General features: G+C 27.8%; 1 protein-coding gene across 1 annotated transcript; it reads left to right on the plus strand.

The window, feature by feature from the left end:
- The first annotated feature begins 10,705 nt into the window (after window positions 1-10,705).
- Window positions 10,706-27,182, plus strand: LOC109600350 (uncharacterized). Its single transcript, XM_020016489.2, has 3 exons — window positions 10,706-10,771; window positions 24,676-24,811; window positions 26,847-27,182. The coding sequence occupies exons 1-3, from the start codon at window positions 10,748-10,750 to the stop codon at window positions 27,113-27,115; spliced, it is 429 nt and encodes a 142-aa protein (XP_019872048.1). The 5' UTR covers window positions 10,706-10,747; the 3' UTR covers window positions 27,116-27,182.

Genomic DNA, 27,182 nt, shown 5'->3' on the forward strand with positions numbered 1-27,182 from the left:
GCTCCCGACACTTCGACACTTTTTAAAACGCCGACAACAAAGTAATTTCGGGCCCCGGCTTGTTTACATCGGTAAATTCAAATGAACTTTTCAAACTTAATCGTTGCCTTTGGGGGTGATGAACAGTGCACGGTAATTAAATTTTCCACTTCCCAAACTAACACGGCGTTTATTGACAGGAAGTCAACCCCATCGACTCTTTTATATGCACGTCCCGAAAATATTCGTCGCCGAGGCCGAATTTGAATTTATTAAAATTTCGACAGTGAAAAACACCGGTTTGTTCCTGTTGTAGTTTCTGAGTTGCAAAACAAGTTAATTTCGGAATTATGCAATTCATTCCGGCATCGTCTTTTATCGACGGTCCGTGCAATTTACCGCATGCGAAATCTGGGACGAAATGAATAATACAAATTTTCAAGCTCCTGCACTCACTAAATTTATTCTTTATACGAACTTGCATTAAAATTTGTGCAGCAATGGAAATAATACTTACGAGCTTTGCTGTCATATTTTAAAAATAAATCAGTTTTAATATCTAGGCTAAAATGCACAGTCTAGTGTTATTTGTGTATATTTTTGTATATGATATTTTTGTCAACTGGTCTTAAATTAAAAAAAAAGTAAATGAAATATTTGACGTATTTCACATTTATGACAAGAAAAGAATTTAAAATAAAATATAATAGGACATTTTCAGATATACAATAGATTACCTTTTTTACATATACTAGAAAAAAATTAATATTTATTTGAATCACAAGTAAAAATTTTAATATCTATAATTAAATACAGAGTCTTGAATAATTTGTGTACATTTTCGTTTTTTTATATATTTCATATTTTTATAAAAATAATAAAGTACATTATTAAACTTTGACATTTTTTTTAATTAATTATAAATGTAAATATATTATATAATTGTATCAAAATTTTATTAATTATTAAATCAAAGGTCACACTATTAAACAGATACCTACATAATGTACTTTTAATTTTGAATTTTTCCTTTGAATATTTATTTTGAATTAATTTTTAAAAAATTATAATTTTTTGTGTATTCGAAAAGGCAACATCTCCCAGTGTAAATAAATAATTTAATATATAGAATTAAATGTATGGTCGTGAATTATATATATTAAGGATTATCTGATGTATTTTATATTTAATACAATAGTTTTACAAAAATATTAAGGATAAAGGCCATTTTAAAATTATTTATTAATTATATGCATAATGCTATTTATATTATTTAATTACATCACAGATTTATTAATTATTAAATAATGTATTTTGAATTAGTTAATAAAAAATTATCATTTTTTTAGTAGTATTCAAAAAAGCAACAATTCCCAGAATAAGTGAATATATTAATATCTAAAATTAAATACAAAGTCGTGAGTTATATGTATTTTTACAAAAATAGTAAGAAATCGAATTTGCTATCCAAAAAATGATTACTGTAATTTCTAGAATAATATTCCATTTATTTAGGAGTATATTATATATTTATTTTAATGTTTTATTCCTTACAAATATTATGATTTATTCAATTTATGATACTTAATTGAATCGAATCATTAAATTAAAGGTCAGACAATTGAACAAACAAAATTAATAAATTAGATCTTGTATTTTCTGTATCCAATGATTTGAATTAATTCATCAGTTTTAGAGTCGAGTGTTCGAACAAGCAATATCCCAGTGTGCAAGTGAATGTTTGATATAGATCGAAGTAAAATACGAGAAAGCGATGTAGTTAAATTCAAATTCAATAGGTGCTATTTCAACATTTCGCTCGTCAATCAGTTTACAATATGCGGCGTGTCCATAATCGAATCAAATGATGGTTTTGCACTGATTCATCAATATTCTCTCTTATTCGCACATTGTCTATCGCTGAATTTAATGTTATTATAATGTGAAATCATTGTTAACACACATCGATACTAATTTAGTTCGTTACGAAGTACAAGCGACGTTGGAAATTTTCTGGAAATACGTCGGTTTCGATGACGTAAAGAGTAGGAGCAAGTAATCGGTTTTTTTTTTTTAAATTATCTCAACTCGGGGCGAAGCACATGCGGTCAGTGTATTTCGATTAAATCGTCAAATTGTCGAAAGGAGAGGCTCCACAGCAGAAAATGATTTTCGCTCCTAAACAAAGACCGAACTTTCTAAAGGGCCAAATAATTGAATTTTATGACCGACACACATGTCACAAACGGTGGATCCGTTCGCCGATAGAAAATAAGAAAATATCTAAAGGAATAAAAAAAAAACTTCCAAACAAGCCCTTAATTTAATTTATCTGCGTCGTCGGTCTATCTAGGAAATTTGTCGTGTATTGTAGAATTTTTCGATAAAACACGCATCCAAAAACAGTAAAATCCAGTCCGCATGGCCGCCTCTAATTCCGGGAAATTGTCTGATCCGCACCAGATCCCCTTTTGCTCGTTTTTTTTTCTCGACGGGTTTGAACGTAATACGGGGGTTACGGGGGCCCGCCATTGCGTGAAACGATACCCGGAGTCCAGGTACAGATAAATTTCGGGAACAACGGTCTCGGCGAACTTCTTTCTAAATAAAATTAAATTTATTTGTTTGCCCGCCCCAAAATTGAATGGACGAATTTCGAGCGTGATTTATCCCTTTGATTTATCGTCATATTTCGACCCGACTCCCTTCCTATATTGTACGTAGTTTCTCATTATTTATTGAGACAAATTAGCCGTAACAATCTTACGTAAACAACAATGGACAATTGAACGAAAAAATGTCAATAAATTTCGGGCATTGAAGCGACGTTTTCGTCGGAAATTCTCAAACATCTTTGATGGTGCAAAAAAGAAGGAGGCCCACTTAGAGCTCTCTATGGATATTCAAATTTCGCCGGAGCCGCTTTGGAAACACAACAAGGCGAAGCATGTAAATGTGCTTCCTTATTTCTATTATGTTCCTCAGACTACCACTTGATGTATAACGTGGATATTACGTGTAATCTTTTAATGTGGCCCGATATAACGTGGATAAATTTTAGGCCGAGGCGTTTCCCAAACTGGGTTCAAGCATTTTATTTAGGTTCATTTTGACTGTAACGGTTTGCATTAAAATTGTGAATGTGACAGAGAATAAATGGCATTATTTGAATATTAATTTTGAATGGCACGGTTAATTCTCATTTTTACGTTCAGGGTGAATGGATAAAACGACTGCCAAATTTGAGCTTGATTCGGGTTACGAAATTAAATAATTGGTTATTAATTTAATTAAAATCATTTATACGATGTCGTAAAGTATTTTTCAAATGTTTTTACTTTCAATCTATATTTCATCAATTTTCAGAAAATAATGAAAGGTTATTTTGTAATGATTTAAACATAATATAAAGATAATAATAATAGTAAACGAAAGACACACAAAAAAAATATTATTTTAATAATTTTAAAATAACGAAAGAAAAAGTAAAGCGTTTATCTAAATAAATATAATAATAATAAACTAGGTTAAATTATTAAAATATTAAAGAAATAGAGAATAATATATAATTTCGAAAGTAACAACTGTTAATTTTTTTCAGTAAAATGATTATAAAAATTAGTAAAATAAAATATGTAAAAAATGAAAACTAAACTGTGTAAAAACTTTTTATATAAATATGTTCACTTTGAAATTTGATAAATTCACAAAAAGACTAAATTTATGTTTATTATTTTTATGACATGTTGAAAATCACATATTTTTTAATAATTAATAAATCAATATTTACATCAAAAGTTAAATTATACTAATTAATTAATGAAAAACGGCAAATGTAATGAAAATCATAAAACAGCACAAAAAGTCAGAAAAAAAAACAAATGTCTGCAAATTGCGCACATAAAAAATGTTAAAATTTGTACGTCCAATTTTTTGTGTTTTATCAACATTTTTACCGCAACTTTAAATTAAAAAACAAACGGTAACGCTAAGCTCGTGAAAATTCGAACAGTGGAAGTAATTAGCTAAAAGTAGCTGCGTTGTTTAGAGGCGTTAATAGTTTAAGCGCAACGTATCCCCCTGGAAAAATGTGTCCCCGTTCCTGGAACGGAATAACCTCGATATGTCACGTTGGATAATCAGCATTAATGCCCGGTTTTTCCTGTTTACGCGTCCCGATTTACATGTTTCCGTTTGTTTGAATCGTTTCAAAGAAGGATGCCCATAATTTTTTTTGGTATTGTCCGCTGCAAATGATATTTGGTAAATTTTACGCATGAAATCAGATAATATACTAATATGTTATAGTTCACATTAACTCGTACATTGTTTTGGCAAATTTATTTATTACATGCATATAACTTTTCAATGTGAAATCATATAATTGGGTTGACTGATTTATTATAAAATGCTATTTAATATCAACATATACAAATATATATTTATTATAATAAATTGGCCACGTTTAATTCACTTCAAAAACGTATAATAAATTAGCTTCATTAGCTTGAAATAAATATGAAAATTTAATAAATATGCATTTAGAGATAAAACAAAATTAGTTTAGTTTGCAGCTTTAATCGATGTTGTCGACTTATGTTCAGATGATATACTCATCATAAAAAGTATCTCATAATTTTTAAAAGAGAGAAAAGATTTACTTTGTGTATGATTTCCTTTAGGTGAATATAAACCACCATTTTTAATTCTTGTGTGTAAAGAAAATGATAATTCTGATTAATGAACCCATTAAGAAACATTTGTATGGAAACAAGTAAATAAATATTCCATACTATATATACAATTCTATAAATATATTTAAAAATATGTAAGTTAGTTTAGAAATAAATGGGGAAAATTTAAAACAGTTTTTTCATTATTTCCCCAAACCCAATTGTGCAGATCAACATAAATTCACCCGGAACATCGACGGAACACACGAGTTACATGGCACGGGCAAACATAAACTCTCCAAACCAGAAACTACGTTATTATGTGCAAATTTGTCTTTATGCTGTTTTGTTCGTTTGTCGGAGGCTATAGCAGGAAGCGGGTCGGAGCTCCGCACCCCTCGCGCCCCGTCGTTACACGGCCCCTTGAAAACACATGGATGCGCTGATGGGAGCCGTCCGTGTGTAGTTGGGAGCGAGGCCCGTTCTTAATACCCATAACCGGGGGGTAGGGCACCCGAACGGAAATGGTCCGTACAAAGTCGCTGATGGTGCCATCCCGTTGTAAAACAGAACCGTGCTTAGCCACTTAAACCCCCCACGTGTAATTTAAACGTTGGAACGATGTTTTCTTATGCCCCTTTCTTACCTGAGGGTCGGATTGAATCTGGTTCTTTTTTTTAGTGTCGCACTTTAGATATCGTCCCGGGGAAATTTATGGGCGGCTATTAACACAGTGGACGTTGTTATATACGGGGTAGATTAGGTTCGTCATCCCAATTACAACTTTTTTATTACGAAATTTTTGTCGCCTAGTAATAATTTTTGAAATTTTGAATTATTAAAAACATTTTTATCATAAGTAAATTTTAAATTAAAGAGTTAATTTTAGTAAACTAAAAAATTATTTGAAGAGGGTAGTTAATATCTGAATACAAACGCCAAAAGAATGGAAATATATCTTTTATAATTTCCTAAAACTTAAATAATTGTAAATGTGAGACATACTTCATATTTCATAATTTTTGTAACGAGAAATTGATTTTACTTTTAAAAATAGTTAAAATTCTGTGTCACTTTTTATACAAGTGTCATTTATATGAGAATTTGATAACTTATTAATGATTAAAAAATAATTAAATAAATATTGAATCATTTAGTAACTCCAAAATGTCTAGTGAATCATATATGTGAAACACGCTGTATATTTTATGATTAAAAAAATGTTTTAAACAATAGAACATTTTTTTGTTTTCAAGGCAAATGAACAGATATATTTATTTTTAATCACTTTTTGTGTATATTTTAGTTGTTTATTATAACAATCTAAATTCGATGAGTTATTATTAATAAAAAATAATTATAAATATTTTGAATTATTTTATTTAGATTCTATAAAAACTTCAGTTTATAATTTTTTAAAGAAATTTCTTACGAAATATTTAAAAATTGATATCTATAATTTGTTAAACAATGTTTAAAGATTCCAAAGACTCTGGAAAACCAAAGAAAAAATATATTTTAGAAAAATAATCTAAATCGGATTACAGAAGTTATTAAAATTTGTCATATTCCCAAAAAATCATAAATGTGAAACACCCTGTATATTTTACAATGTTTTAAAACATACATAAAAATATCCTATTTTAATGATAATTGAAAATATTTATTTAATAACTTTTTGTATATACTTTGGTTTTTTATTATAACAATTTAGATTCTAAAGATTCTGGGAACCAAAGATGGAAAAGTTTTTATTGTTCTTGTTTTTTATCATTTCTCGAATATATTTTGATTGTTAATTAAGTAACTACAAATATTCTGAATTATTGTATGTATTTAGTAAATTACTTCTTATTAACAAAAAGCATATAACAGTTTAATTCAAAATCGCCTCAAATACAAAGTTTAGTTTGATAAAAAATTATAATTTGACATGTATATATTAATGCATTCACCATTTTTGTAAGTTTACTCAATTCACCATTCATATAAATTTTAAATATTATTCAAACAGATGGACACTGATACATGGAGAAAATTAATATCTAATATTTATTAAACAATATTTCAAGATAACAAAGATTAGAGAAAACCAATTATTTTAAACGAAATATAAAAATAGCATATATATTTTAGAAAAATGATCTGAGTTGGATTATAAAAATCAATTTTTTCATTCACAAAAACTATAATAAATGTTTTAAAGAATATTTTATTATATTCTTTGAAACATTCTTGTTCCAAAGATAAAGTAAAATACCCTTTTTGTCTATATTTTATTTATTATAACAATGCAATAATTTCTAATTATTATTAAATTATTAATTATTATTATTAAATTATTAATTAAAAAAATAATTCTAAATATTCTGGGTAAGCTTGTTTAGATTGTATTACAATTTTAGTTATTATTTTCTCAGAAAATTTAATGTAAATGTTCAAAAATTGAAATTTAAAATTTTTTAAATAATTTTTCAATATTCTAAAGCTTCTGGAAAATCAAGGATTATATTTTATAAAAAATACAATATTTTAGAAAAATATAAAATCTAATTAATAAATGTTTTGATGAAAAAAATATATATATTGTTTTAAAAATAGATTAAAATATTTTTTTGATTGTTAACTATAACAATCTAACTTCGTTCATTTATTATTTTAAAAATTCTTTAATTCCTCAAATATAAAGTTTAGCTTAATAAAAAGTTATAACTAACATTTATTTTGAAGCATACACCACTCTTAGTAAATATTAACGTATTCGCCAGTTCTACAAATATTGATTCGCATTCACCTTTTTTAGACATAGTATGTACTAAATGCATTCGCCACTTTTATTATTATTAGTCTGTTCGCCATTCATATAAATTTTGAATAATATTCAAATATTTTATATAAATTTTATTATTTCTCTTTTATCAATTACAAAGTTAGTTAATAATTTTTTAAAACTGATTTATCTGAAATAAATTAAAATCTGGACAAAAATTCAAATCGTTAAATTAATTTAAATTTGGTCTGTTTGTGAGTTTTTGACACAAATAACATTACACATGGACACACATTCAAACTAGTAAAATAAACACGGGCTGAAACACTGACAAAGTAAACTGAATTAATTCCAGGAAAGTTCGACCATATAGAATTACAAGACACATTTTCCATAATAAAACGCTCTCGGTTTCATTAAAGCCAAATTGAAAACGTGCGACGTGTGAAGGTGAAAGCGAAACTCGTCTAGCCGATTAATTAAACACCAAACAAAATACTTATAAGCGAACCAAATTCTAGAAACGGTCCTTAATCCAATCTCGTTTTGGTGGAATATCGAGTTTTCCGGCGGGCTGGATTTCACCACTTACTGAACAGGTTAAATTGTTACACGGGTTTGATGTTACGTTGCAAACCGCCCGTTAACTCCACAAAGTGATCTAATTCCTCGACAACTGGATCCTTTAATCATCGAACGACTTTTTCTCAACCTTATTATGATTTCGAATCGAACGTTTTGCATGATAAAACCGGTCGTAAAATGTGGTGTCGAAGTGTGCAAATATGCTGAGTCTGGTGTTCCGCGTTTTTCACGCACATAAAACCGTTGTAACCGATAGATCGAACGCATTAACAGGCAATCCATCATGCCACGTACGGCCCCCGTAATTCCCAATCTGAAAAAACCACACGATCAGACGTTTAACACGATACGTCCATTTCTTGCGTCACCTTGTGTGGATTAAATCAACTGAAAAACCGTAATTCGTTAATTGCAAACAAATCCACGCCATATGTGCGACAACTGAAAAAGACGTCGCGGAAAACAAAAGGACTTCGTTTCGGGTGGCGCAAAATGCGAAAATTCATAGCATCCAGTCGTCAGACGAGCAAGAGTGTGTACTTCAGGTGTGGGTCGGGGGCGTTTTGATTTTAAAATTGCCTGCCCAAAATTCGCAGCCTCCGACTACGAAAGACGCGCCGGATCTGACTAGGAGCATTGTAGGCAAAGAAAGAAGGGCGTGAAATATGGAGTGGAACGAGAATGTTCGTCTCTGCTTCAACGTCGCACAATGGTGTTTTTATAAAAATTACTGTTTTTAAAATAATAACTCTTGTAACTAATCCATAAAAATTTGAGACTTAAATTACATTACTTTTGTGTGTGTTAATTAGGACAAAGTAATTTTTTTGATTTATGCGATGGTAAAAATTAGATTTCACATATATAACTCAATTTTTAAATTAACTTATTGTAACTACCATCTGAATATTCCAATATTTTACTCCTTGAATATAAATTTTTATTGTTTGTCAATTTTTGTAAAAATTAACACATAAATATAACAATTATAAAATGTTGTTTTCATGGTTGACAAATTATAAAAAATATAAAATTAATTTAAAAAACTATAACTCTGAAAATGTTTTACTTCTTGAATCTTTATATATTTTTTTGAATTTTTCACTATATATAGTCAACACTTTTGGTAATGAAAATACCTTCATAAAAGGTACCATAATTTAAAAATAATTATTGTAACTACCCTCGAAAATCTGAATTTTTTGAATTTTAAAATTTTTTGTAATTTTACAATTATTAAAAAAATCATCATTTCCTGAGTCATTCAATAGTGAAAATTTAAGGTCACAAAATTACTATTTTTTAAAAATAATAACTGTTGTAATTACTCTCTGAAAATCTCAATGATTTATTTGAATATTTATATTTTTGTATATTTACAATTATTAAAAAATCTCATTTCCTGACTCATTCGATGGGGAAAAATTCGCTTTACATAATTATTATTTATTAAAAATAATAACTGTTATGAACTACTCTCTGAAAATCTCAATGTTTTATTTGAATGTTTAAATTTTTTGTAATTTTACAGTTGTTAAAAAAGCATCTTTTTTCTGACTCACTCGATGGTCACAAAATCAATATTTTGTAAAAATAATAACTGTTGTAACTACTCTCTGAAAATATCAATGTTTTATTTAAATGTTTAAATTTTTTGTAACTTTACAATTGTTAAAAAGCATCTTTTTCCTGACTCACTCTATGGTGAAAAATTAGCCTCACAAAATCAATATTTTTAAAAATAATAACTGTTATAACTACTCTCTGAAATTCTAAATGTTGTAACTTTATTTGAATTTTTATATTTTTTGTAACTTTGTGTTTTACTTCTTAAATATCTATATTTTCTTAAAATTTTATTCTTCTAAATAATTCTTTTTATAATTTGCCAGCTATAAAAATCAACTAAATTCTTTGACTAATCTAATGAAAATTTAAAACAGCAGTTGACGTAGAAAAAGTAAATATACACAAAACAAAATTGTAGTTTTTAATTGCCACACTTCAGCTTGAAGCAACTATTCATCAAAAATCTTATGAAAACCCAAGTGAATGGTGTTTGCGTTACTGTGCGATGAAGGTGATGAAAACGGCATCAATGCGAGAGACGCGTCGCGACGGTGTTGTTCTTAATATTACATTTTTAAGAGCGGCTCAGCATCCTTTTAACTACGGATACGTGAAAGGATAAGTGGCGTGCTTTTCATACATCAGACGCATTCTTTTATTTTTAATTTGTTCAGAGCGCGAACAACTTTTAATGTATTTTACCCGTTTCCAAACCAAAAGACGATTTGTAACCGGCTTTATGTAAGTACAACATTCCATGCTTTCGACTAATAATAAAATACGACGTGTAAATCATACCACTTTTAGCTACGATGTCTTGTAGGGGATGGGAATAAAAACATTTTACAATTTTTTTTAATTTATTTATAGCGGTGTAATGTCGGGATTTTTACTGTCCGCACACACACATCCGTATTCGGGTTTGGGAATGTTGTTTTAACAAAGCAAACTCATTAGTTTGCTTTAAATTTTGCTCGGATTAAGCCACAGCCAACGACCAAACCTGCAGCGGTTTACCTTGGTGCTGCGATAAAAATACCCAGGCGATGTGGTTTCGCCTCTGCCTTCAACAGCTTAATAAAAATATAAATTTTGGCCAGTTTACACAGATGGTAGTTAAATAGTTATGCGACTTTCTAACTCGTCAGTTTAAAGGGAGATTTAGGTGTAAATGAAATTTAATATTCTAAAAATGGTAAGCATAGTTTTTAAAATTATAGTGGATGCGATATCCTTGTTTTAATTATGGTGAATGCTTCTTAATTTCACATTTAAAATTTTGTTATTTTACAAGCTTCTATTATATTGTATATAATGTAGAATGACTCCAATTCTACAACATTTGCTCATTAGGTCATTTGGTCATTTGGCCATTTAGTCATTAGATAATTTAGTCATAATTTAATTTGGTCACTAAGTAATTCGGTCATTAGTTAACTCAATTATTTGCTAATTTGGTCATTACATAATTTGGTTATTAGAAAATTCGGTCATTACGTAAGTCAGTTATTTGGTTAATTTTTAATAATTTCTTTGAATTGTGGAAAATTTTACATTTTTAGTGAATTTTTACGTTTTAATGATTATTTTGAGATATTATTGACTGATTTGATCAACATTTAAATCAGCAGTTGACTTAGAAAAAGTAAATCAGCCATTTGATCATTAGGTAATTTGGTCATTTCGGAATTTTAGTAATATACTTCTTTGAGTCGTAAAAAATATTTACATTTTTGGTGAATTTTTGCATTTTAATGATTATTTTGAGATATTAATTTTATTCTAGCGATTCTTACGTTTTTTTGTAATTTCTGTGACAATAAATTCGTAAAAAATCACTAAAGATGGTCATAAGGTAATTCAGTCATTAAATAATTCGGTCATTAATTGGGTATGTTTAACACACAAAAATAATACTATTTTTTTTATTTTACAAAATATATTAATAACTCAAAAATTTGTATTGTTTTTATATAATTTTGTAAATCATCTTTATTTTGCTAAAATTAATTCCATTAAATCAAGTAACTATTTCAGTATCTAGTTTAAATTAATTTTCCATTCACAAAAATAAATATATTTTTCTTAAATTAGTGTTCGTAGTGGACAAAATTAAAAAACTTAGACATTAGGCTCAGTTCAGCTGTTAAAAACAATGGTTGGGATATTGATTTAGCCGGAATTACAAACAATAAATTAGCTCCCATACATGTACATATACCTAATTAGCTATTAATCACTTTGATGAAAGGTGTGTTCTTCGATATATCAGAGGAGCTGGCTTATGTGCGCAAAGTTAATAATTCTGGAGGTACAGTTGGATACACGAACGATTGGGTGGCGTGATTAATGGTCCGTGACGGCCGTAGATCAGTTTTACACATGTAATTTAACAAATCAATGTTAAATTAAACCATCTTGCATAATGTTGTGCCGGAATTTGATGCACACTGTGCACGGACCGCGTAAAATCCTTTGTTACCTAGAAATTCAATCAACGTACGGATCTCTCTCCCTGAATCCGTTAGCGTTCAGATTCACCATATATATATATATATATATATATATATATATATATATATATATATATATATATATATATATAATATCAATTTATCTGTCAATTATCCGTTGTGGCTTTGAGTTATTGTTTCGCTCAAAAATGTGCGCAACTAACTTAAACATGTACCATTAATTACGGAGCCTTCCTGCCAGTCAGACTGTGCCCGCAACATCACGTCCGATTCGACTCTTTCATTTCCGACTACATATGTTTAATACATCTGCTGTGCCAGTTTACAATTAATCAGTTATATGTAATACACATCTGCAATGGTAGTTGTTAAATGGGTTTCACAAGCTACTAATTTACCGGATTAACTCAATAATTTAATCAGGGTGATTAGGCTAAGAACAGACCCATTGTCCAACTTATCAAATTTCTACGTAATTACTTCGTATTTACTGAAACCGAAGCCAAAGAATTTCGGTGTTGCTGTCGCATGTAAACATGACGACTTAAATAAATATGACATTTTCTATTTACATATTCAGGAAGCAAGTTCAGGGATTGACTTGTCTATTTTTTCACACATACACACACATTCCGGTAACCGGGATCATATTACATTTTATTTCACGCCGGTGTCACAATATAATAATAAAAATGTAATATGTGTCCCACATGCACTTATATCAATAAAAATCGCATATTTCAATGCACCATCTAAAATATTCAGTTTTAATACTGCCATATTTTGCGCATTTATACCTATTTCCATTTTATAATTAAATTAGTGATACACAACAAAATAAATAGATAAAGCTATAATTAATTCCGTCTCGTGAAATATTTAACGTGGTATGCTTGTTTTAAGGATGTTAATTTTAATGGTACCATGATAAACGTTCAATTAACGGATATTAAAATATTTTAATGATAATAAATGTACTAAAAATATTATACATATTTTTGAATAATTAAAAAGATTTACAAATAAAACATTAAATGTTAAAATATTTTATGTTACATTATTTTAGTATATATTTAACAAAATGAAGAGAAATGTTATAATTTTGATTAATACACGCAATCCGTATTAATTAAAACCACCAAGCACATAAAAATTTTTAAGTACCGGATAAAACAAATTTAAAATATTAATTATTTTATTAGATTGTAATTTTTGCATAAAATAATGGAAAACCATTTAAAATTTGTGGAAAATTTATACGTATATCATATTTTTAATCCCGAATTAAAACACAATTGAAAATTTCGTCATTCAAAGGGTTTAAAATTTTCAACCATAAAATACAGATTTACTTTATGACTAATATTAAAAAATTTTAAATAATTGTGTTATGAATAAACTGTTAAAATTACACAAAAAAAATTATAAAATTATTAAAAATTCTATCAAAAATAAAATTGATAAAGGGATTTACTGCCAATACTAACAACAAATTATTAAATTTAGTTCATAAAAAATATTTAATATAATTTGACAAGTAAAATTTAGTTCACTATCAGAATATAATTTATAAATTACCAATTAAATAAAAAAATAAATAAATATGTTAATTTAAATATTAAAATTATAAAATTTAAAACATTAAACTTAAAGAAATTAAAAAAGAAATTAATTAATTAAAAAACTGAAAAATTATAAATTTGAATTTATAAAATTTAAAATATTAAGACAAAAAAAAAATAAGAATGAACAATTAAATTAAATAATATACAATTATATTAAAGTCATTAAAATATTATTAATTAAGGTTAAATATTAAAACAATTAAAGTCATAAATTTATAATATGTAAGGTTAAAAGCTTTGGAAGTATTCTGCTCAAAGCTTTCAATGATTTTGTAGGTTTAATGAAAGGAAAGAAATTCGTGACAAGACAAGTGGCAACGAAATGTATAAAATCTGTAAATGTCGTCCACAAACTTTTTATTCAGCATTTGCAATAAACCAGATGCAATTTATGAAAAATCTGACAAATTTTCAGTTTTTCTATTATAACAGCAGATAAAAGACATCTAAAATCTAAAGAAAAACAGGCAAAAACCCAATGAATCACTTACGAAATGTTTCGTTCTCAGCAGCTGAATAACAAAGATAGTTATAAAGGAACAAAGTAATAATGTGAATATTAGTGAATCCTTAAAATCTAATAAAATATAAATATTAACCACAACATTTGGGAGATTTCATATTAATTTTTCAATTTCTGATACAATGGACGGACCCAAATGCATCATAAACTTAACATTGAATTCGACGAAACAAAAAAGATATTTACTCGGTGGGATTAAAAGCTTCTAAATTTTCGACAACGACATTCTCTAGGAGCTTCGGTCGGTCCATACATTAAGGGATGCCGCGTCGTGTGAGAGTTAATCCCGATTCCCTCGTCCTCTTAACTATCGTGCCCATTGTATTTAAAAAGGTTTCATGCTTCAGCAGTTCATTAATGTTAATCCGATGGATTTATTAAAACACACTGCAGGCTCCCTTACGCCTGCAGTTTCAGGTTGCCGTTTAAAAATTCTAATGGGTATTTGTTTGTTGTACACCGGGCGTGATTGTACTTGTTCAGGATGGAATAATATATTATCAAGGGCAAAGTATATGGGGATAACCAATTAGAACTATAAATCAGGTTTAGTAATGTTACAATAAATTTATGGCCGGGGTTCCAGGGGTAGGAAATTAACGGGATAAAAACCCCGGACTGGACTATAGTCCTCCTGAAGTTACCGTTTCAAAACGTAATTCGCAATCGATACGCGATGTCGCAACATCAGCAATATGTTTTCATTTAATTATTCTACGTAATATTTTCGGATTAAGCGTGGATGAACAAAACAAATATGCAACTGCAACAGTTTTTAATACAATTGTTAATTGAGATAAATTTATTTTTTTTACCTTTTGGCCATTTTTACAAAACATTTTGCTGTGTATATATATAAATACGGTTCAGTTTAATCGTGACACATGTTTTATTAATTTTATTGAAATAACACACAGGACTTAGACAATAAAATGTTATTTAATTTAAAATATTGGGAAATAATAAAAATTTACAAATACAAATATTTTAAATTTACAATTCAATAAAGCACCTTTTACAAATAGATATTGTAACTGCAAATTTACTTTGATAATCATAAATAGAAATAAAATTTGACTTCATAGAATGAAAATTTGATTTCATTTTCTTTGTATAATTTTAGATATAATATTTGAAAAAAGATTAAAAACATTAAAACTGAAATAACTCAAATATTATAAACCGTGAATTGTGTAAAAAATATGAAATACTTAATAGCTTTAAAAAATATGCAGTGATGTACAAAATAGGGCGAGCAGGAAACGAGAACATTTTTGTGTTAAACTATATATTATTTAGAAGCTTTTTTATGCTCTTTCTAACCATGCTATTATTATACTTAAAATACGAGAAAATTTGAGTTAAAAATGGTGTAATCAAGTACTTAATTAGTAGTAATGGGTCCTAATATTTTCAGCAAAGGGCAGCTTATAACTTGCCGAGATATCTTCATAGACAAAACGATCTATTTTGTCTTTAATTCATACTACAAAACAACTGCCCAAAAACATCCCATCAAAAATTGTCAATTTCTTAAAATTAATTATACTTTTGACCACCACTGTAAGCTATACATTTAATTCAGTGCAAATATTCTATTTTAGTAACATTTATTAAATTCAACAGTTTTAAATACAACGTTAATTAATTGAAACAAATTTCTTGTGTAAATATTATTTTAAACAAATATTTTTGTTATTTAAATGCCGTCGAATTAAATCGCGACACATTCCATTAGTTGTTGTTTATCGAAGTGATTTTCTGATTATATATAACAGCCAGTTTCATATAATTAAATTTATACAAATTAACTACTAAAAATTGATTGATAAATAACACAGTAAATCTATATATATATATATATATATATATATATATATGTTCCCGATGGACCGTTTAATCATCAATTTATAAAACGCATTCGATTGTCCGAAAAACGTACCGGAACATGATTAATTAAAACTCGTAAATCCGCCGAAAAAACTGTAAAAAACATAAATAGATTTAATCGCGTCTCCCCGGAGGAGGGAGAGGGGACGTCTTGATGTATGGTTCGACACGGCGATAAAGCGCAAGAATGTATCCATTGTGATCAGGAACCACTTTATTTTAATCCCGGTGCCGGGGGCCATAAACCAAGTTAAATTCGGCAACTCGCTTCTCTTTTATGTAAAAATATTGGCAAGTTTTCACCCCCTCTGTCCCCGTACTGTTCAGCGATTGTAGCACACTTCCAGGACCTTTCCGCCACACCATTATTTTATATCCAGTGAAAGGAGGCCCCGAGTTATTTGCGAGGTGCCGTTCCGGCTGAAGTTTACTATAAAAGAGAAATTTCTGTGGATATTTTAATTCTAGTTTGCGAATGAATTTTAATAGTGTTTGTTGCAGATTAACTTGGTTGTTGGTATTTAGGGTAGGAATTTTTATATTTGGTTTATTATAAATTTCATAAATTTAATCATATTAATTTTTTTAAATTTTTGTATCAAATCTCTGAACAATATAATAAATTAATTCATTATTCCATATTTTTTTCCTTTTATCTTTATGTTTCACATTTGTAAGTATAAAATTAACAAACAAAAATGAATATTTGATTGAATAAAATTTATTTTAAAGTTAAATATTATTAACATAAATTTCTTTCTGCTGTATCTAAAAATATTTATTAATTTAAAAAATATGGAAAAGTGCTAAAAATTAATTATATAAGGTTTAAAAAAATTGGTATTCATATAAATTAATTTTTTTATTAGTTAGATAATTTTAGTAATTCTCTATAATTTTATATCTCGAAAAAAAAATTATATAATATTTTTGAAAAATATAAATAATAAATTATTAATTTTTGTATCAAATCAAAAACTAATACTTTTTTTCTTTTTATCATAATATTTGAAAGTACAAAATTATATTTTTAAGTAATGAAAAAACATAAAAGTATTTTGTAGCTAAACCTGAATAAAATTTTCACAACAGATTCAGAAAAATAATTGTATTTGATTTTGTAAACAAAAATTAAGTTAAATATTAAAAACATAAGTTTGTTTTTGCAGTACATTTTAATATAGTTTTATTTAGAAAATTTGATATTCATATAGATATTTCTTATGTCAAATCTCTGAACAATAAAATAAATTCAGTATTTAGAATAAAACTGCTATTTTTTCCTGTTAACTCTGTGTTTCACATTTATAATTATAAAATTATATTTTTAAGTAATGAAAATACAAAAAAATTGTTTACAACTAAACCTGTTTAAAATTTTAACAAAAACAGATACAGAAAATAATTTTATTTAATTTTGTAAACTAAAACGAATATTTGGTTGAATAAAAACTTATTTCAAAGAAATAAGTTATTTTAAAATTACTTTTGTGATACCTAAATTTAATTAATAAATCTGGAAAAAATATTAAAAATATGTAAGATTATATATATTTAAATTTTGGTATGTATTATGTATTTGGTTTATTATTATATTTATAAATAGTTTTCATTCGTTTTTATATCAAATCACTGAAAATTTAATAAATTCATTATTTCATATTTGTAGGTATATAATTATATTTTTTTAGTAATGGAAAAATACAAATAAGCTTTTGCAATAAAATTCTAATGAAAATAATTACAGAAAATATTATTATTTGATTTTGTAAACAAAAATTGAAATCTATAGTTTACTAAAACATTTTTTAACAGAGCAAAAATGTTTTCATTAAAAAACAATAATATTAACAATATTTGTTCGTTTTTGCGGTCTGTGATTTTTCTGAAAAGCTTCATAAACAAAACTTGAATTTAATTATGTTTGACTATGGAACAATTCATCTATTCAAATAGGTTTTAATTAAAAACCCATGTAAAAAAAATCTTTAAAAGCATTTAAATTACAGCATAAACTGTGACTTTAAAGTATTTTAAAACACTTTTTTAATTGCCTTTTATGCATAGTTCATAAATAAAAATTGGATATGTTTATTGTTTGAGTGCAAAATAGTCCTGCTATTTAAATATTACGTATCAGGAAAAGTAATTTACGTTTTTGGTTTATTATTTATTTGAATAAATTTATATTATATTTTCACCCATTGTATTATATATTAAACTGCATATATATTATTAGAGAAGTTTTTTAACATACTCTCATTTTCTTAAAAATTGATGAGTTCTATGCTAGTAAACCTGTTGGAACAATACTTAAAGATCAAGTACCTAGAAGACAAAGTTCTTCTTGATAATTCAACATCACATATCGTTTTAAAGACTAAAGAAAAAGCTTCAAAATAGAAAATATTCTACAATAAAATAAATATATAAATATTCTCTATATAATTGTAACTTATGTTTGTCGAAGATCTGCTTCTGAAATTTGTGTATGTCACTGTCTTGACAATCTTATAAAAGCAACATTATAGTTGAAGATTTAATGTCCAATTTTATTAGCCCAGGTTAAAAAATCGACAGTTTGAAGTCGATTTATAAAAAAATCATTTGCAATTCGGTGAAACAATTTCCAAATAAAAAATACGGAAATATAAAAATCACACCAAACATCAACACGATATAGTAGTTTTATTTGTACCAGCAAACAAATTGAAGCCAATAAAACTGGGCGTCAGCCTCGCAAAATTAAATAAAATTACTAAAATTTCATATCACGCCGTTGTGACAAAATAAATTCGCACAATAATTACGTATATTAATTTTGCGTTAATTCCCCTCAAAAACAAAATCCCGCAGCATACAACATACTGAAAATAGAAACGTTTACGTTTTAATTTTTATTCCCATTGATGTTTCGAACGTGATTTTTTGGGACGGACCGTACGCGAATCCGGACGAATTAATCCTAGAAAATGCGTAAACTCTTTTTTCAAAGTAAAATCCAATCTTTTTTAACATGGCAACCGCCATCTGATTTCATATTCCCTTTGACAACGTTCGATTTTATACCACGATAAATCCACATTAGATGTTATTTCGCATGTCCCATAAATCATTTAACTCAGCATCTCGAAGAGAATGTTTTCACATATTTTTTTTAGGGAACATAATGTAACTTTATGTAGTACATGTTACCGGTTATTGGGCCGAAAGGGCGTTACAATGAAATGGAAAGTTTTGTATTTGTGAAGTGAACGATCCGTTATTCAGAATCATCAAAATATTTGCTTCGTTAAGATTCCAGTAACCTTGGACTAGTGTTTTGATTCACCGAAAGTTAGAAATATCAATATTTAGCGATCCCCGGCATTAACTAATAGACATGAAGAAGTTCCAAAGCCACAGACAAACTCAAACAATGGATTCTTGTTAATGCGGGAGTGGTAGGACGGCGAAAAGCAAACATATATTAAGCAGACTTCAGTCCGGGATAATTATTAGTCATTTTATCTGTGCAGACGGGATGTATCGATTGGGGTGGCACAAAACGGGACCAGGCCAAATTGTTAACGATGTGTCTTCACACAAAATTCACTTTTCGATGAACAACAACGCTACAAAATCGACATTGTCATTATAATGAGGTTCCGACGTGCACATGTACATATGCATTTGTGACATGCCGTAAAATAGATATTATTCGAAAATTACCTTAGGAGCGACTACACACTCGGTATTTATGCGATGCGTGATAGGCGACTGTGAAATATGATGATGGTAATTATCATCGGTGGCGGAATGGTTTTGCGTAACGATCGAAACTATTAATTCACCAAATTAAGATGGATTGTCCGGATATTCATTAGCAAGCATTCATATTGAAGGAGTGCAACGTTAAAATGTAAACAAAACTTGCATACATGCATGTCATAATTATATGCCTATCAATAATTGAGGACATGTAACCATATAAATTTCTTAATTTATATAATGAAGTGTAATTATAATCAAAACAAAATATTCATTCAAATATTATTAAATGTTTATTATGTTAAATTTGATTAAGTTAGTTAGGTTAGCATAAATTAGGTTTCGCCAAGTTAAGTTAGGTTTGAGATAGGTAAAATAAAAAAATGCTTTTTTAAGTTAGATTTAGTCAAATTCAATTAAGTTTATAAATTATTTATTTTAGGAGAAAACTCTTTCTTTCACTTTTATGACTTTTTAATTATATTTTTAATAAACATTTAAAATAAATTAAAATGTACATTAAACATTACAAATTAATATAATTATAAAAATTATTAGAGGTTAGGTTAGATTAGTTTAGATACGATCAAACTAAAAGTTAATTTAGAAAAAAAAAAAACACTTTAAAATGTTCCTTTAATCCTTATATTTTTTTAAATTAGTAATTGTATTAATAATGTACTTTTGACTAAGGTTTTGTCATAGAATTATTAATTATTAGATAATTATTTCATTAGATTTGGTTAAATTAGATTAGGGTACGTATAATTAGGTTAAGGTTTATATACTGATATTTTAATGATTAAAGATCTATTAAAAATATTTAACTTATTTATATTTAAGAGAAATTATAATAATATTATAAATAAAATATATTTTACTGTGAATTGTTTATTTAAATTTATTATTCTATGGTCCTCTATCTTCTATTAAATTTTTACTTCTATAAGATTGGGTTAAATTAATTAAGATAGATTTAGATATTAGATTTGGTTAAGTTAGGTCAGAGTACGTATAATTATGTTAGGTTAGGGTAAATTGGGTTAAATATTATTGGTTTTTAGAAAAGTATTCTAATTATACTTAACTAATGAATATTTAATTTATTTATATTTATTTTTAGTGTGAAAAGTGTGTGTTAATTTAATATTATTCAATAATTGTAAGAACATAAATATTTATATCTATATTTTTTATGATCTAATCATATATTTAGACACTTTCAGACCAAATATTATAATTTTATTGTATTTTACAGTTACAAATCTAATTATTAAATATTTATTACATATAACAAAGTTAGGTTAGAGTACATACAATTAGGTTAAATTAGGGTAAGTTAAGTAATGTCAATCTAGATTAGATTACTGCAAACTAGGTTTGATTAAGTTAGACTCAATTAAACTAAAAAATATTGTATTTAGAAAATGGAATAATTGTAACATAATAGGCTTATAAGATATTTTTGACGCTGACATTGTTAATGAACCTTTTTTCTAGTCAGAAAATTTCAATGAAATGTAGTTTGTATATTAAACTTTTGTCACTTAAACCAATATTATTAGTAAACATTCTAAATGAATTATTAAGTAAATTAAAACAAATTACACATATTTGATTAATTTAACTTATAAATTATAATTTATAAACCAATATTAATAGTAGATATTCAAAATTAATTATTAAGTAAACTAAAACACAAACTATTATAATTAATTTAGCTTACACGTTATTAGTTATTTATTATTTAACGGTTTTCTAAGTGGAACTTTATTGTTTTATATATTTTGGTGCCAAGCACAGACTCTGTAGTCTGAATTTTGATGAACGTACAAGTAAAAATATGCATATTTACAATTATTAATTGACTTTTACATTATAAACAATAAAATGGAAAGTAAATTTTGATTTGTTTTAGTTTCATACCAAATACACGGTTCTCGTGTAACCCCATGTTTGTTTGGCTGTATAAATATTAGTCGCAGTATAATTGCAGTACAATGGGACATATTAGTAACAAACGGGCGGGTTAATATTTAGTTTAAATTCGAGACAAGTAAATCGAGGACAGTGAACATCCTTTGCATTAGGTAACAATAATTAACCACTGTCGAGGAACAATATCTAATAATTTCGGGTCAGGAAACATCGCTAATAAGGAGTTGCATTTAGAATTAAACAGCAATTTGGAGAGTGTGTATATATCTACTCGTCTAGCAAATTACATTCCATTCAGCCATGTCAATTCGAAACAATTTGCTGAAATCAGTGTCTGCCATTTGTGCCAAAACCAATTCAACAATTCGAGAATATGTATTTCCATTTGGACAAGTCTTAAACGACAATTTCAATATGCATGGAACGTATTTCTGTGTCTGGAACAGAAGTGCTTTCGGATTTACCTCATAAAGTATCCACTGCATGGTGGAAAAAACGCAGGAAGAAACCATATAATTTCGGTGTGGTGGATTTTAAGCTCAGATGCAGCACAATCCGGATATGAGACTATATAAAACAAAAGCATAATATACTTTATAATCCGAGACGAGTGCGATATTTTATCTTGTGGAAATGCGAGTTATAAAACCGCACTTTAATACGAATCTGTCTCCTTATCAGCCACAAACGTTGGATCTTTAACCTTTATTTTTTACGACAATCACTCCAAACTCCAAATAATATGGAGGTATGTTTTTTTATTAAAAGTCGTCTTCGGTTTGTGCTGACGATTTTTGGACGGTCACACTTTATCATATTACTTCATGAATTGGAAATATTTCCAATTTCTTTTTTTCAAACTTGCTGCCCCTCGATAAACATTCATTTATTCAGATAAATATAAATGTTTACCCGTCCGCTTAGGGCCCGTAATATTTTTTTCCATTCCTTTTATTTATGAACTTTACAACAATAAAGCAGATTGTGTGGCCGTCATCTGAATCCGACTGATACGTCCGTACACAATTCAATTTATTACCATAACAACAATATAAATAACATTTAATCCCGGAGGCTTTAAATTAATTTTACACATTTCACCCCCCGATAATATATTGTTTATTAAAACTCCAAGTAAACGAACTAAGTTATTATCACTTCATAAATCACACCGGAGCTTCATAAAAACGGCCCGGGCAATATTTTATATCACTGTTTTTCCACCCCTATACGGAGTAAATAATTTAAGAAAGTCTCACTTCAATTTTAACATAGGTCGGAACGGTTCCGCGCCGAGCCCATTCTCCCCCGCCGTCCTCCGGGAGGATCCGGTGCACTGGGTCATATAAAAAACGGCGGGTGAACAATAAAGTTCCGCGTTGGTGATATACGTGATTGCATCTCGATATCCGGTCCGAATTAAACATTCAGGTCGGGTCTGCTCTTCCGGATTTGAGCAATTTTAATAACCGGAAAAATTCACCCCAATTTGCACAAAAAAAATTGAAACGTTAATTAACTTATTGGCGTGCAAATATTTACGAAAATAAACTGTAAAAATTGGGTTTATTTTATAAATGAACCGAAGGACAGCTTTGCTATCGTTTATTGCATTTTATGTTATATTAAATTAGATTCTGTTAGTTTCAATTTAGGTTATGTTAGTTTAGATAAGTTAGACTAGGTTATGTTATATAAAGTTAAATTAAACAATCTTTAGATTTTAAAGAAAACAAAGAAAATAATTATAGTTTAATAAAAATAAAAAGACAAATAACGAATCAATCGACTAAATATTTACATTGATAAAGACAACCCACAAATCTCATAAACCTGTTAATTAATAAGAGACAAAATAAATCAGAGAATTATTGATTTAACGTCAATTTGGTTCTGTCTCAAATTAATTATGCACTTTATATTAAGAGGAATTTAGTTATTTAGACTAGGTTAGTTATGTTAGGTTGGGTTGGGGTAAGTTATATTATACTGTGTTAAAATTACGAGAGATGCGGTAGGAATTAATGAATTATGAAGACTGTCACCATTCGACTGAATATTCCCGTTGACAAAAGACAAACCACAAATCTTTCTCAACCCAGTTGGATATAAAATTAATTAGAGACAACAAAATTAAATTTGAGAACTATTGATTCAATGTCAGCTCTGGTCAGAATTAATGATGATTACAGTGCGTTTTATATTAAGAGTAATTTAGTTATTTAGTGCACAATATAATTTCGAATCGTTGATATTCATCACCGGCGCATTTCCAATTATTGCTCAACATGTGTTGCAAATATCCTCCGACTGGTGCTATTGTTGAAATTTATTTCGTTTGTTGTATCATCGTTGCTTATTATTTATTTGTGGTCGATGGATCTGATGTGAGTATTTATTGGGTTGATTAATAAAATAGAAATTTATTGGCGCACTCAATTGCCAAACTAAAACTAAAAATATTGAGACAGCGGCATAAATTATAAAATTTAATGTCAGGTAAAACGAAATTACTTGTACATAATTTTATTCGCCATAAAATTTTATTACACCCTAAACTCCGATCATAAAATGAGTTTAATTTGTTTCTGCGATTGCCCAAATGCGAAACCGAATTCTTCATATTAATAATAGATTAAAATTAAGTACTTGCGCATTTTAAAAACGTGTTAGCGCAATAAATCGTCTTTTTCAAACAAGACAATGCTTTTACTTCATATTTCATCGTGCATTGTCCTTTTCAGCGGCGTCCTCTTCCCGACTGTAAAATTCAGTGGCCATTCGCAAGCATCCATTTTACCATTCAGCTTCCGAATCACAGACCATTTTACGTTCTTAAGCATTAAACAATATCTGCTGCGTTTTCCGCATGTTTTATTCAGGACTTTTATTGTTTCAGGTTATATCAGAAAAGCCGAATATAAACCGGCCGCCATGTTCCGGGCCCTTGAATGAGTGTCATTCGAGAATGGATATGAATTATTATTCGGATAACGAGGAAGGAAGTCACGTAAATGGGAACGACCTTAGTCCTAGTAAGATGTTTTTATTGATTCTCGAATAAATGATTTTTCATTTACATGCAGGGTCGCCCATGAAAACTGAAACAGTTTCATAACTTTTTTATTTATAAATCTATTTTAATGAAAAATGGCCAATAAAGTACTATATATGTGGTATTAAAAATTGTTACCCAATGAAGGACTTCTATATCATTTATAACTGTCAAAAAATGATTAAAATTTAAATGGATTCATGCCAAATTTCATTAAAAATTTATTTATCATTTTTACTAAATATATGACATTTTTAGAAAAACAATTTTTCCAATGAAATCATTTCTTTTAATTACTAAATTAACAAAAGCATCCAATAAAACGTGAAAAATATCTGAGATGTCAAACTAATTAATTTTCACAATCAGTTGTGGGCTTGTTAAAATTTGTGTAACTTAGTGTCACATGTGTTACAGAACATAATGTAATAAACAAAATTGTAATTGAACATCTTGCAAGCTCTAAAATTTAAACTAATTATGACAACTAATACGTTAAGTTATAATTCTAATGTTATTCTTAGATATTTTTAATGTTTTATTTCAAGTTTTACGTGATCAGAAGGAATAGATTTATTAGAAAAAAGAGATTTTTAATTCTTCCATAAATAGATTTGTGACAAGTGGGTTCATACAAATTTTCATTAAAAAAATTTGAATATTATTAAATATGACATAATTAAAAATCACATCAACTACATTAATAAAATTATGCAATAAAATGTAAAAAATATCTGACGATGTCAGATTAATTAGTTTTAACAATCAGTTTTTGAGGCTTTATATTTCTTAAAAAGTCAATAAGTTAGTGTCATTAGAGAATATAATATGATAGACAAAATTGTACTTGATTATTTTGTTGATTCAACAATTAAAACAGTTATGACAACTACTACGTTAAGTTATAATATTAGATATTCTTAATATTTTATTTCATGTTTTACATGATCAGAAGGAACAAACTTATTAAAAAAATGAGATTTTTTAATTCTTCCATAGATATATTAATAAGTAATATTTGTGTCAAATAGGTTCATATAAAATTTCATTAAAAAATGTTGAATATTATTAAATATGACATAATTAAAAATCACATCAACTACATTAACAAAATTATAGAATAAAATGTGAAAAAATATTTGACAATGTCAGATTAATTAGTTTTCACATTCAGTTTGGGGCTTGTTATTATTTCTTTAAAAGTCTATAAGTTAGTGTCATTAGAGAATATAATGTGATTGACAAAATTGTACTTGACTATCTTGTTGACTCAACAATTATGACAACTAATACGTTAAGTTGTAATATTATTGTTATTCTTAGATATTTTTGACATTTTATTTTGTGGTTTACATTATCAGAAGGGACAGATTTATTAGAAAAATGATATTTTTAATTATTCCATAGATATATTAACATAATAAGTAATATTTGGGTCAAATGGGTTCATATAAAATTTATTAAAATAACATTAACAAAATTACGTAATAAAATGTGAAAAATATCTGAGAATGTCAGACTAATAATTTTCCAGTTTGGGGCTTTTTAAAATTTCTTTAGAGAACATAATATAAAAGACGAAATTGAACTTTAACATCTTGTTTTTCTTATATACATGACCAGAAGAAAATATTTATTTATAAACGATAATTTATTTAAATTTATATTTTGACTATCGTTTGTGTATTTTTTACCTCTATTTTTGAAGCTTCTTTGTCAAAAAATAGAATGTTATTAGTCACATTATAGAAGCTTTGTTGTATTAGTGGACAGGAAATAATTAAAAAACTGCACAATACTTAAAATTCCCATAATAACGTTATAACAATAGCAATGCGACAAAGCTAATAGTAATTAACAAAATAGCATTTTTTTTATCTGACTATGTATCGCCATAAACATTTAATGGCCATTCGAAGTGGAACTTTGTAGCGAGTGCACAATAAAATCCCATCACAAAAGATTAACTGGATATCAATTTGCGTCGGAAAAATTCACCTGGATTTTTATTTCAGGAGTGGATGAAAATGGAGGCAATCTATTACGAATGGAAACGTTTATCGGCGCGGAGAGGCCGTGCAACATTATCGACTACATGCATGAAAAAAGCAATATCGGCAATGTAAATTGGCCCGAGTCCCGCATCGGACATCGTGCCGCTTTTCAAGAGCGGCCTAATTTATATGAATTTGATTTACCGACGCCGATATTGGGGCATAAAAAATTTCAATTCGAAATTACGCCGTGCCACGGGGACGGCAAGGACGCGGGGAATTTCAATTAAATGGCATCTTGCAAAATATGTGAACGCCTTAAGTGAGAATTAAATTTATCGCCGTTGTCTAACTGCA

The sequence above is a fragment of the Aethina tumida genome, chromosome 4 (genome assembly GCF_024364675.1).
Source record: "Aethina tumida isolate Nest 87 chromosome 4, icAetTumi1.1, whole genome shotgun sequence".
NCBI lineage: Eukaryota > Metazoa > Arthropoda > Insecta > Coleoptera > Nitidulidae > Aethina > Aethina tumida.